The 13,305-nt window shown below is 37.6% G+C and overlaps 1 protein-coding gene across 8 annotated transcripts in view; it reads left to right on the forward strand.

Moving 5' to 3' along the window:
- The window catches only part of ITSN2 (intersectin 2), a 128,074-nt gene that overhangs the window by 57,866 nt on the left and 56,903 nt on the right, over window positions 1-13,305 (forward strand). For all 8 annotated transcript variants that reach the window (XM_077843920.1, XM_077843924.1, XM_077843927.1 and 5 more), the window contains 3 exons: window positions 7,691-7,827; window positions 10,810-10,946; window positions 11,965-12,062. In XM_077843920.1, the coding sequence (XP_077700046.1) occupies window positions 7,691-7,827; window positions 10,810-10,946; window positions 11,965-12,062 (372 nt within the window). The remainder of the gene's footprint in view (window positions 1-7,690; window positions 7,828-10,809; window positions 10,947-11,964; window positions 12,063-13,305) is intronic.

The following is a 13,305-nucleotide window of genomic DNA, read 5'->3' on the forward strand; positions in this document are numbered from 1 at the left end:
TGTTAGTGGGTGGCAATAAATACTTGTGGAGTTAATGAGCGGTTTTGAATGTTCTCAGAAAATATGCAGCATTTTAGAGTTAACATATAGACTTTATGAAAAAAAGAAAAAGTAGAAAGGAATTAGAAAACAGCAGAGAACCATGGATCCCACATACTAGGAACATTTGTGACTCCGTGTATTTTTTCTGTTAAGGCTATTTCTTAAATGCAAAAAATTGGGGGCACCTGGGTGGCTCAGTCGGTTAAGCAATCTGCCTTAGGCTCAAGTCATGATCCAGCGTCCTGGGATGGAGCCCTGAGTTGGGCTCCCTGCTCAGTGGGGAGCCTGCCTTTCCCTCTCCCTCTGCTGCTTCCCCTACTTGTGCTCTCTCAAGTGCTCATGTGCACTCTCTTTTACTCAAATAAATAAATACAATCTTAAAAAAATACACAAAAAAACTTGAAGGAGATGGAGAGGAAGGAGAGGGAGGAAGGAAGGGAGAGCTTAATGTTGAATATATAAGGTGGCAGTGATTGATAAAACCGAGTCTGAGGGAACCAGATTGAGATATAATCCAGAGCATAGATTTAAGGATTAGATAAAGAGACCTTCAGTGTAACATATGGGGAAAAGATGAGCGTGAATGCAGCTAAATTTGCTTGTGGAGAGTAGGAAGCTGACAGCTTTAAGACTTAAAATCAGAAGCAAATTGGACAATTGCAGGGAATCTTCCTGGGTAGTTGAGGACATGGAATAAGTCCAACCAGACTAGAAGTTGGGTACAGATATAGGAAGTTTTATTGATTTTCAAAATGGAAAGATGAAGGAATTCCAATCTGATGGTTTAATGAGGCAAGATTATTAGCTGGTAGCAAGAAGAATGGATGGAAGATTAAGGAGTTTTGGGAACTCCCAAATTCCCAGATTAGGAAAGATGAGATAGTTTTGTTTCCAGAGAGAGAACTAGGCATGAAATAGACATCTTAGTGGGGATAGGCAGTCCATGTTTGGTAAAGGAAAACAGGTGTGCTGAGCAATGTTGAATGCCTGTGTGAAGTTGGAGGTCATGAATATAAATTGAAAGCAGCATGCCTAATTGTATGATTTTTTTCCCCCACCAAATTTCATCTTCTTAGATAAAAGCACAATGAAGACTGATGAAGTAGGTTCATGGGTTCATACAAGTTTAAGGTTTTAATAGACATGACAACGAGGGAGGGACAAGGGAGTTGCAGATCTTGACATGACAATTACAGTAAAGATAAACTCTGAAATATGGAATGGACATGAAAGAGTGTGAGGAGAGGAAAGGGTGCTGATGAGAGAGTGATGGAGTCAGTGAGTGTACCAAGTATAAGACGAGTTCAGAGGATAAGAACTTATGTTTGAAGAATGGGATATTTAACCAATGATAGTTCTGTTTCTAGGGATGACAAGATTCAAAGTATAAAAATGGAAATGGTGGATTAAGTGGAGTATAAAAAGGAGAGTTGAAGTTTTTATCAAGTCCATATGGATGTCAAAACCTTAGAGAGTAGTGAAGATTAATGAATGAGGATCAGACCAGATGATCAAGAGGTGACAATAAAGAGGAAGAGGAGGGTGGTGTTGCAAGAAGGTATAAGCCTCAGAAAAGCAAGACTTTGTGAGAGGGATGAGAGATAATGGTCTGGAATGGCAATGAAGAGCAAGGAAAATAACTTTAGTTATCCCCTCACCCTGATGTAAATGGAATATGTGGTAAAAAAAAAAAAAAAACTGAGAGAGAAATAGAGGAAAAACAGTATCCTGAAGGATTAGCCAAAAGGACTAAAAGGCTAAGGGAATTTTCTTCCAGAGAAGCTGTGTAGATATGCCAGGAACTTCCTAGATCACAAACAGGGAGTTCCTAGGCAGTGGAAGGGTTTGAGGAGAGGAAGGGTGGGTTGGAGATTCGGTCAGATCAAGAGATAAACAGCATTCTAGAGATGAGAATTTGGGTGATAAAGGATGACAAGGAAGGCCAGGTGGGTTGACAGGTGAGAGAGAATTGTCCTTAGTGTTGGAGGAAGACAAGCAATGAGTTCTAATCTGTGGTCTTTGAGACAGAACATCTGGAGTGAGCACTCCTTTAGCCTACTGTGGTAGCTTGCTACTAGCATTGGCATGGTGGTTATGTAAAATATTTAAAATTATTTGAAGGAATTGTGTTCTGGACCCTATAATATTCATATACAGGATTAGTGATAATTTTTACTTTTGATCAAGTCACACCAGGACACATAGCAAAGCCTGTGGGTTCAAAGATGAGACATTTGACAGGCCCTTATTCCTTTAATAAGGACACAGTGTCCTATCTTTAGTAGTGAGTTAACAGTGAGAAAAGTACCGACTTCAGAATCTGAAGAAATGAGTTCTAGTCCTACCCATGCCACTTGCTAGCTGTGTAACTGTCATTTAACTTCCAAATTTTGCTTTCTTCATTTATAAGATGAAGCTGACAATGTCTACTCTGCCTTCTTTATAGAGTCTTAGGGCGAGTTTTGAGATAGCATATATAAGGGCTTTCTGGACTATCATGTGCCATACAAATTTTTTTGTGGTTTTTATTAGGGTAGGAATCACCCTAAATTTCCACAGTACTTTCAGTGCATTGGAAGGTCACCCCTGCTGATTTGAGATAATGACTGAGGAGATACTATTCCTTAGAGAGAAAGTAGAATCTGTAAACACCAGAATTGGGGCTTATCATAGACTTCTATCCTAAACGTTTCCATTGGGACTTTGTCATTCTGGCTTCACTGACTAGTCCTTGGTTACTCTAGACAGTGCTTCTAAAATTGAATTTTACTGAAGGCCCATCTGATTCAGGATAGAGGCAGGTGATCCCTCTTGTTGTTTAACAGGCTCTGGGCATACTAGGGTTGGTTTAGTGGTCATCACAGAGTCTTGATGTTGCCTCCTCTTACTCAGAATGCTGCTTTTGTATTCTTAACTCAGGTACCCCCCTTTAGAATGGACATGAAATACCGTTTGTCAGATCCCTTTAAATCATTTAATCTTAAAAATGTTTCCTACCTAATAAAGATACTTTAGAAATTTAGCTGAAAGTGAATTTAAGTGAAAGTAAATTTAGAATCTGTGGTATGATTTGGAGTTTGAGTGACATAGTGGAGACAGTTCAAAATTAGGCAAATCAATCTTCTCAGCCTCAGAAATGGTCATCATATCTATTTTATAAGAATGATTATCAGATTAAATGTAGGTATTATGTGTAAAAGCACTTTAAAGTGCTAGACAGATGTTCAGGGTTTTTTGTTTTGGAGGCTTTTTGGATGTTTGAGGAGCTAATTTGCATTCTGCTATGATTTTTTTTTCATGACTAATCAAAATTTTTTATCTTGATTATATCACATTATTCAGCTGAGCTGTATTTTGTAAATTGAATATCTTTTAAGGCCTGGCCTTTGGAAAAAAAACATCACATGCTTTCTTTAAGCAAAATTAGAATATAAAGTTACTTCCTGTCACTATAGGAGGTATTCAGTATTGGTGGTTAAAGTTCAGCGAGTTAAATCTTCCATTTCTACCAGGATGGTAGAATAAGTACTCTGAGCAATGAAAACAATAAAAATAGACAATAAAAATAGATGCTGGATTTAAAAATTTTTGTGAATGCTTTGTTGAGTCATGTTGAGGTACACCCAGGCCTAAAACTAAGTAAACCAGTCTTAACCAAGTGGTCAAATTTAAGATTACCAAGATGGTTAAACCAACATTTTGTGTCTCCTGATACATTGCACTGAAAGAAATACATCACCTCTCTACTATTTTTGCCAAAAATATTTCATCTAAGTGTAAGGAAATAATTAGACACACCCAAATTGTGATTTGGTCTATAAAACAGCTGACTAACCCACACTTTAAAATTGTGACTCTCATAAAAGATGGAGGAAATCTTCCAGATTTAAGAAGACCAAAGAACCACGACTAAAGGACACTCATGACAGTGAAATGCAGTGTATGACCCTTGATTGGATCATGGATCAGAAAAGAAGCTATTACTGAGGATAATATTTATGCTGTGGGGACATTTTTGAATATGAACTCTGTATTAAGTAATACTTCATGGCTGTGTTAAATGTAGTTTGGTACTGGCATTGGGATGGTAGTTACGTAGAATAGTGATGAAGTATCTGGGGTGAAAGCATCAGTGTCTGCAACTTCCCCCTCTACCTGTGTCTCTGCCCCTCTCTCTCTGTCTTTCTCATGAATAAAGAAATAAAATCTTTAAAAAAAAACAAAAACAAACTACAACAGCTCTGTCCATAGTGCTGTTTAGTTTACTTGTCCTCAGTTAACTCATCTATTGAACCAGGGCCTCCACGAAGCAATGACTTAATCCTGTGAGTCTAGTTGAAAACAATTGCTAAGGGTATTGCAGTCAGGCAGAGGAAGTTTCTGGCAAGCCTTATGGTGCTCTTCAATTCTTATTAATATGTATAGACTTTTTTATGCATTTTCATTCATGTAATAAATACTAATTAAATATCCACACTATACCAAGCCTTCTTGGGTGGGCATACCTTGATGAAAGTCAGCCCTGTTGTCAAGAAACTCATTCCAGTGGAGGAGGTAATTATATAGTCAGAAGACACTGTGGTAGAGGAAGGCACAGGATGCCTTGGGGAGCATGGGAAGCTCATGAACTCAGACATTAGAGGAATGGAGCTGATAAAGGAAGATTTAGAGCAGTATCTTACAGGACAAGTCAGAGTGCTAATCTTGCAGATAAGAAGATCAGGCATTAATTTGGCTCCTTTTAACTGTCCTTTTAAACTTCAATTCTTGGAGCACCTGGGTGGTTAAGCATCAGCTGGTTAATAAGCATCTGCCTTCAGCTCAGGTCATAATCTCACGGTCCTTGGATCGAGTTCTGCATTGGGCTCTCTGTTCAGTGAAGAATCTGCTTCTCCCTCTCTCTCAAATAAATAAATAAAATCTTAAAAAAAGGATAACTTAAAAAAAATAGGATAACTTATAATTCTTTTCCTTTATGACCTTAGCTAATAATAATAGCTAAAATTATTATGAACTTGGTTTGTGCCCTTCACAATTGTAATAAGCACTTTATGGATATTAACCCATTTAATCCTCACAACAACATTGTGAGGCATGTACTATAATTAACTACATTTTACAGATGAGGAAACTGCAAAGTAACTTTCCTAACGTTACTCAGCTTACCCCTGACAGAGCCAGATTCAGACCTATGTTCCCAGAGTCCTTATCACTAAGCCAAACTGCTTCTCCATAGTTTGTAACCACTATATTCTTCTGCTTTTCAGTAGAATTTAGAGAAAGACACAACTAAGAGAACTAATGAAGCTGAGATTTGTGGAAACTTTGCTCTGAGTGCATTATTTGTATTATTATTGGCTTAAGCTGCAAGTGTTGATCTCAGACATTTTGGACATAGTCTTCAGACTTACACCACATTGCACTCAGATCATATCTCTCATTTCAATCAAGTTAAAAGGGTTCACCTGTAAAATATTTCTGAAAAAAATTGAGTTTTTTTTGTTTTGGAGGATTTTTTGGTTTAGAGTTTTGTTATTGTGTACAGGTAGACACCCAAAAACATTTTTTACCATAACATTCTTCCAAATACATATTCTACCCTTGAACAATATGGGTTAGGGGAGCCAATGCCCAATATAGTTGAAAATCGGTGTACAACTTTTGACTTCCCAAAAATTTACTAATAGCCTACTATTGACCAGACACCTAACCTATAACGTACACAGTGATAAACACAAATTTTATGTTATATGTATATTATACTGTATTCTTAAAATTAAGCTAGAGAAAAAATTAAAATCATAAGGAAGAGAAAACACATTTACAGTACTATGCTGTATTTATTTTTAAAAATCTGTGTTAGGTAGACACACACAGTTCAAACCCAGTTATCTGAGGGTCAGCTGTACTGTTGAAGGCTCCACCTCTGCCATGAAACCTCTTGATTACTTTAGGGTTTTTTTTTGGGGGGGGGGAGTAGGTTGGTTTTGGGGTATTTTTTTCTCTCTTCCTTACTCCAGCCTTTTTATATTTTCTTGTTTAGGATTCTGTAGATTTCATGTAAAAGAAACTCAGTTCAAAATAGTTAAGTTGGGCAGCCCAGGTAGCTCAGCAGTTTAGCACCGCCTTCAGCCTAGGATGTGATCCTGGAGACCCAGGATTGAGTCCTGCTTCAGGCTCCCTGCATGGAGCCTGCTTCTCTCTCTCTTTGCGTCTCTCATGAATGAATAAATAAAATCTTTAAAAACAAACAAAAACAAAATAGTTAAGCTAACGAGAGTAGTTACTGGAGCTTACCAGGACTGCTGAGTCAGTAGAGATGCTACTGGGCAGGTGCAGTTCCTAGGCACAGGAATACAATTGGAGATTCAGTTCCCTAGGCCTTCCTCTCTCTGCCTCTAGTCTTTGCTTCCCTCTTTCCTGCATTGATTTAATTTTTACCCAGGTGGCCTCACTTGGTAGTGGGACAGCTCCAGGGTTACCTTATCCCAGTCTAATGAGTTTTAGAGGAAGAAAGACTTCTTTCTCCTGTCTTCAGTCTATCTGAATCCCAGGAAAGGATTCTGGTCCAGCTTGGAGGGAGGTGGGGGTGCCATGATTGATTGTTAGGCCTGGATTAAATGACTACGCCTGAGGGGGTGTGGGTAGACTCTGACAGATCCTCACAACTGCACAGACTAGGGTTGGGGCAGATGCTGTGGGAAAGATGCTGTTAGAAGATGGAAGGAAAATGCTAAACAAATTACCACGGGTTTCTGCTAAGGTGCTTATCTCTATCCCACATTTTAGTACTTTTCTTTACTTTGATATTTTGAGCTCTTTGAAGGCAAAAACTGCAAACTTGAGAGGAAAAGGGCCCTGGATTTGATCCCCTGCATATCTCTATGGCACTGCATAGAACTAGATGCTCTTAAGCAAATGTTTATTTCAATTCCTGTTTACAATACTTTTCATTATTTTGACTTACTCTAGTCATGATTTTAGGTAGATATTATCTTTTCTGTTTTTAGTTCTAAGTAAATTACTCAATAATTGCTTCTGTGTTTAGTTCAGCATCTTATTGAACAAGTTAGAGGTACTTGGTTAAACTACATATGTAAAAAATATCAAAATTCCTCTTCAAATAATCAGATTGTTTCCCCATATATTTTTTTAAAGATTTATTCATTTATTCTAGAAAGCGTGTGCTAGTGACAGGGAGTGGCAGAGGGAGAAGGAAAGAATCTTAGGCAGACTCCACACCGAGAACGGAACCCAGCACAAGGCTTGATTGAACTACCTTGAGATCATGACCTGAGCTGAAACCAAGAGTCAGATGCTCAACTGACTGAGCCACCCAGGCACCCCTGTTTCCCCATATTTTTAGTAATTGGGGTTTTTGTATTAAAAATAAAGTATCAAATCAAAGATTTGGCTTATGAAATTGGCTTTTCTTTGTTCCTTAGAAGTGAATTTGTCCTCAGTGGTTACAGGACTTAAATACTTCTATTCAGGATTTTTAAATCATCTACATATTATAAAACTTTTACTCTTTTTACTTGAGTTTAACTTGCTTTCAGATTTTTGTCTCTTAATGAAAATACCACATTAGTATATAAGACCATATTTAAATCAATGGTATATTGACTTATTCTTATTTTCTCCTTAGGAACTGAGAGAAAGCTACAATACACAGCAGTTAGCCCTTGAACAGCTTCACAAGATCAAACGTGACAAGTTGAAGGAAATTGAAAGAAAAAGGTCAGAGCTAATACAGAAAAAGAAACTTGAAGATGAGGCTATAAGGTAATACAGTTGATAAATTTATTATACTATATTACTATTAGAATTCTGATTTTGTTGCCCATATCTTTAGTTTGACTATGAGAATTTAATGGAAATGAAAGGATTATTTTTGATGCTAATTAGATTCTCAATTTGGGAAATTTAGTTCTTCTTTTAGGGACTGAGATTATAGTAATCAATTTTATGTTGCATTAGTGAAAAATAGAGGCTTTGGCATCAGAACTGGATTAGATTTTTTTTTAATTTTATTTATTTATGATAGTCACACAGAGAGAGAGAGAGAGAGAGAGAGAGAGAGGCAGAGACACAGGCAGAGGGAGAAGCAGGCTCCATGCACCGGGAGCCCAACGTGGGATTCGATCCCGGGTCTCCAGGATCGTGCCCTGGGCCAAAGGCAGGCGCCAAACTGCTGCACCACCCAGGGATCCCTGAATTAGATTTCTTGATCTACCACTTACTCTTTGGATGACCTTGGTCAAGTCATTTTACCTTTTGAACCCCAGTTTCTCCATCTGCAAAGTAGAAATATTGATGCATGCTTCTTAGGTAACTGTGAATTAAATAAAAATAATGTAGCTAATGAGCCGAGCACAAATGTCTTACACTCATCCTTTCCATCTCTCCATTATAAATCTATTAATTTACTGAAAGATCACAAAACCAAATACTTTACAGGTAGAATGTGTAATGCCATGTTGATGCAAGTCTCTTTGTACCACTGAGCTTATCAATTGCCTCCATTTATAGCAAGGAGAAGTAAGACAGTCACGGAATCTGAAGCATAGAACCATTTATTTAGAGGCTTAGCATGTTTTGTTTTGTTTTTTTCTGTTGTAAGGTCCTATATCTGATATGTTCCTCAATTCCCCCCCAAGTTTTCTGGTGTCAGAAATCAGTATACTTAATAAATACTAAGGAGCCAACATTCCTTTACCTTGGAGACAAGTAGACAAGTAATGCCCATGAAAGAACTAAGAGTTCCTAGGGAGGCAAGATGTGTTGTACATTACCATATAGCAGACCTCTGTTACCACTCCCAGCAAACTTTGAGTGGTCTCTGTTTGACTGTGATGTAGGGAGACTCTGGTTTTACTTCTTGTTCCTTGAGCTCTTGTCATTCCAGTAGGAGATGGAGACAACTAAACAGATTGCTGTAGTACTCTTTACTCCAAGGCCCCTACTTTTGTGGGCTCTGACAAGAGACACTAGAATAATATAGAAGCAGAAACAGTGAAGACTTCAAATTAAGAAGACTTTTACCTGCCCCTTAACAGTGCCACTGAACATTGCACAAGGAAACTGTGAAGTGACTACGTAGGTAGTCACTGTGTTCAGAATTTTCTCATGACACATTGCAAGTATCTTGATATCTCTTCATCACTGCTCATAATTTTTTTAGCCCAGCAACCCAGATGAGTAATACATATTTTCAATTCATTCATCTTCCTCACATGTTATCCTGCTATAGAAGAGGGAAGAAATCTGAGCAGAAACACATGTAAGATCAGTCCAAAGCTGAGTCTTAGAAATATAACTTGATTTCCTAGCTATTTGCCTAGGAAGGTTCCCTCCTTGTCCCGTGCTATTGGGTTATAGTCAGATTTTTACCCTGGAGATATGGCCTCTTTGCCCTTTGTCCAGCTTCTGAGGTACATTCTGTTTCTGGCCCAGTTTCTCATCTACTAACTCCTACATAAGACAGTTTACCAAAATTTAATTTTATATTCTCTTAACTCTCTAGCCTTTCTTTATCCTAGTAAACACGTAAATACTTTGATAGTGTTGTTTATAATCTATGGGAATTCAAATAAAAGCTAGATTAGGTCATTTTAAGTGTGGAAGAATATCAGAAAAGGCTGCCGAGGAACTAACTGGGAAGTGGAGATTAAGAAAGATCTGCAGAGAAGTATGACCCTCAAAGGAGAGCCAAATGTCAGTTACAAAGTGCTAGGGGAAGCACTCTTTGGAGTGAGAAAGGGTATGGGAGGATTTGCAGAGTGTCAAGAGGAAGCTAGTCATAGGGTAATGAACCAGGAGTATGAAGTCTAAGACAGTCCAGGAATGAGGAAGAAAAGGTTGCTGAGTAAGTGGGTCTGCAGTTTTGGGGATTATAGAATTTCCAAATTTCTCCAGGAATTATAGGAATTGAGAAATGGATTTAAGCCAAGATGTCCTCCTTGGTGGGGCATAAATAACCACAACTCTCAGGCTGTATTCAGCCACAAGCTCTGCTGTCCCTGATAGTGTGAGCAGAGGCTTGGAGAAGGTGCTAAATTTAGTGATGACAGCTCCGCTTCCAAGTAAGACCATAAAAATACATGCCAGAAAGAAAACTATGGTGAACATTAGTTTTAATACTGTAATAGCTAAGTCTGACCAGAGACCATCTTGCCCAGCTAAAAACCAAGCTGCAGTTATATCACATCACAAACACATATGCAAGCATGGACCTAATAATGGAAAAGACTTCCAAGGGACAATGTAGAGAGTAGGTAATCTGCCCAGAAGCATTTCCTATTTCCACAGCAATGACCACATCTTGAAAACAGGGTTTAGCTAGAAGAGTAGGAATAAGAGCTGGAATATAGTCCTTACGAAAAATCTGGGGAGAAAGGAAGAGCATTTAGACACACTTTTTAGATATGTTTTCTGAATAGTTTAGTTTCCCTTCTTGGAATTAGGAGGTTGGCTGACAGGAGGGAATTTGAGGGTTTGGGAAATTGTTGGTCCTACTCCTCAGCTCATCTGTATGTCCAAGGGTGACCTCAAGTAGTTGGTTTTCCCCTTCATCCATGATCCCCACTGTTTTTCCACATCCCCTACTAATATGTCTTTGCTATATAATAAGTATGTAAATATATAAGATTATATATAAGTACATAAGAAATATGTAATGTTTCTATAGTTTGTGAGGAAGAAGATCTGATATTTTGCTTAACAAAAATTTTAGGACATTATACAAACTCTTTTTTTTATGTAAAGGAAAGCAAAGCAAGGAAAAGAAAACTTATGGAGGGAAAGTCTTAGAAAGGAAGAAGAAGAAAAACAAAAGCGACTCCAGGAAGAAAAAGCACAAGAGAAAGTTCAAGAAGAGGAGCGGAAAGTGGAGGAGAAACAATGTAAGGATAAGGATAAAAATGATAGATTTTATTTTTCTGAGACAGAACAATGAAAGCAATAACAAAAAAGGTTATGATGAGAGGAAAAAAAATTTAAGCAAATGTTAACCTTTGAGTCAGAAAACTTTTTCTAAATTAAACCTGGAGAAATGCATAGGCTTTATTAAAACAGACTGAGGGTAGAAGTCTTAAAACAACATGTAGAAAAGAAGATCATAATCACTGACTAGCTATGAACAGACCCTGACATGGTTTTCATAAGTGAAGTAAACATTTGTAAATAGTTTATTCAACCAGTGTTAACTAAACTGTTTGTTTTCATGAAAAAGCAGTAAAATTTTAAATCTTTGCATATTAAAATTTTCTCATATGCTTTATGATATACCTTAGAGTCCATTCCTGAGATACTTTACATATTGCTGTATCTGTTTTGGATACACAGATATTTGAATCCTTATTAATGATACATGTGTTGAAATTTCTGTAAGCTAAAGCATTTATTCTGCATATAAAATAAAATATTTATAATCTTATTAAGGCTAGTGTATCTGTGAGCTCTTCTGTTTTTCTTTTAGAACCGTCCTGGTAAACCTACAGCTTGCTCTTCACTGAACCCTGTTCACTGCTAACCTCATTTGCAAACTTTCTCTCTGTCTCTTCCCTGGTACATTCTGAGCGCCACAGAACAAACCTTGCTGCTTGGCCGCCTTGCATGGCTTAGTCTGCCACCACTCCTCCACCTTCCCCGGCGTCCCTGAGCGTAGCACACCCTGCAAGTCATGTCTTTGTTTCATTGCCTCCTACTTTACTGAAATTGAACGTCCTTGTTTGCTTTTATATTGATTCTTTGACTATACAAGATATTTAAATCCTAACAAGCCTATATCAAATGCATTTTCATTTTACTGTTTGGTATTCAGTTTTTTCCTTTTGATTTTATGAGCTCTTTATATTGAGTCATCACAAAGATGTGTGTGTACATGAAAGTAGCAAATAATGACAATTATCTTCTCTTTAGGTGAGCCAGCTAGTGCTTTGGTGAATTATAAAGCACTGTATCGCTTTGAAGCCAGGAGCCATGATGAGATGAGTTTTAATTCCGGGGATATAATACAGGTAAGAAATAGTTTTTATTGTTCATGAGTAAGCTTAATACAATGTAATATATTACTTTCTTTAATAATAATGACTATCATTTTATATAGCGATTTACCATTTAAAAAGCATATCTTGGGGATCCCTGGGTGGCTCAGTGGTTTAGTACCTGCGTTTAGCCCAGGGTGTGATCCTGGAGTCCTTGGATCGAATCCTGCATCAGGCTCCCTGCATGGAGCCTGCTTCTCCCTCTGCCTGTGTCCCTTTCTCTCTGTGTCTTTCATGAATAAATAAATAAAATCTTTAAAAAATAAAAAATAAAAGCCTATCTTGAACTTTATCTGATTTGGCCCTGATGACATTCTGCAGAGTAGCATATTATTACTGCCGTATTCTAGGTAAGGAAGCTTAGACTTACAGAAAATGTAATAGCAGGACAGTGCCAGAGTGGGTTGCAAGTACATGCCTTTGATTTCCAAATCCCATGTTCTTTACATCATGCTGTTGCATCACATCATAAGAGGTGATGCTGATTTTGTTATTTTAATAAATTACGGATGAAATTTGAGGAAACTGATCATTTTCTGGCAACCATTAAAAAATCAAAGGAGGTAGATTCTATAGCTCTAACTAGATGCAAGCCTTTGTTCTTTGCAACAAAGGTCTTTATTATATAGTAACAAACCACATAAAATGGATGAATAAGAGAAGATGCAGAGAATAGCATTTGATATAACTATTGTGATATAATGGAAAGAATACAGGCTTTAGAAACATACTAACTTGAGTTGTAGTCTCTCCTTCGGTTTTCTTCTTAGTGAATTAAGATAATATTACCTAGAATACCTAGCCAGTGCCTGCTTTCTTTTTTCCCTGCACGGTCACCAGTTTGGTGTATTTTACCAGTTACAAAGCAGATATTTAGTGATACTTGGCATAGGATTTACCAGAAACATCTGTTCAAACACTCAAGATGGTCCCCAGCTACACATTCCTTCTGTTACCATCGCTACCCCTGACAGTACCATAGTCTGGTGGCCCTCCTGTTCCTCCTCCACCTGTTGGTATGATGAAGTTGTGTTCAAGAATGAGGAGATGCAACCTATCTCTGGGCACATTTGATCAAAAGCCTACTTATATTTTTGGTTATATCTTTTATTTATTCTGTCAACAAATATTTTTTGAGGACTATGCTAGGCTAGGAATATAGTAAATAAGACACAGTCTCTGCACATAATGAGCTGATAGTCTGATGAGAAATATA

This window comes from Canis aureus, chromosome 12 (assembly GCF_053574225.1).
Source record: "Canis aureus isolate CA01 chromosome 12, VMU_Caureus_v.1.0, whole genome shotgun sequence".
Classification (NCBI taxonomy): Eukaryota; Metazoa; Chordata; class Mammalia; order Carnivora; family Canidae; genus Canis; species Canis aureus.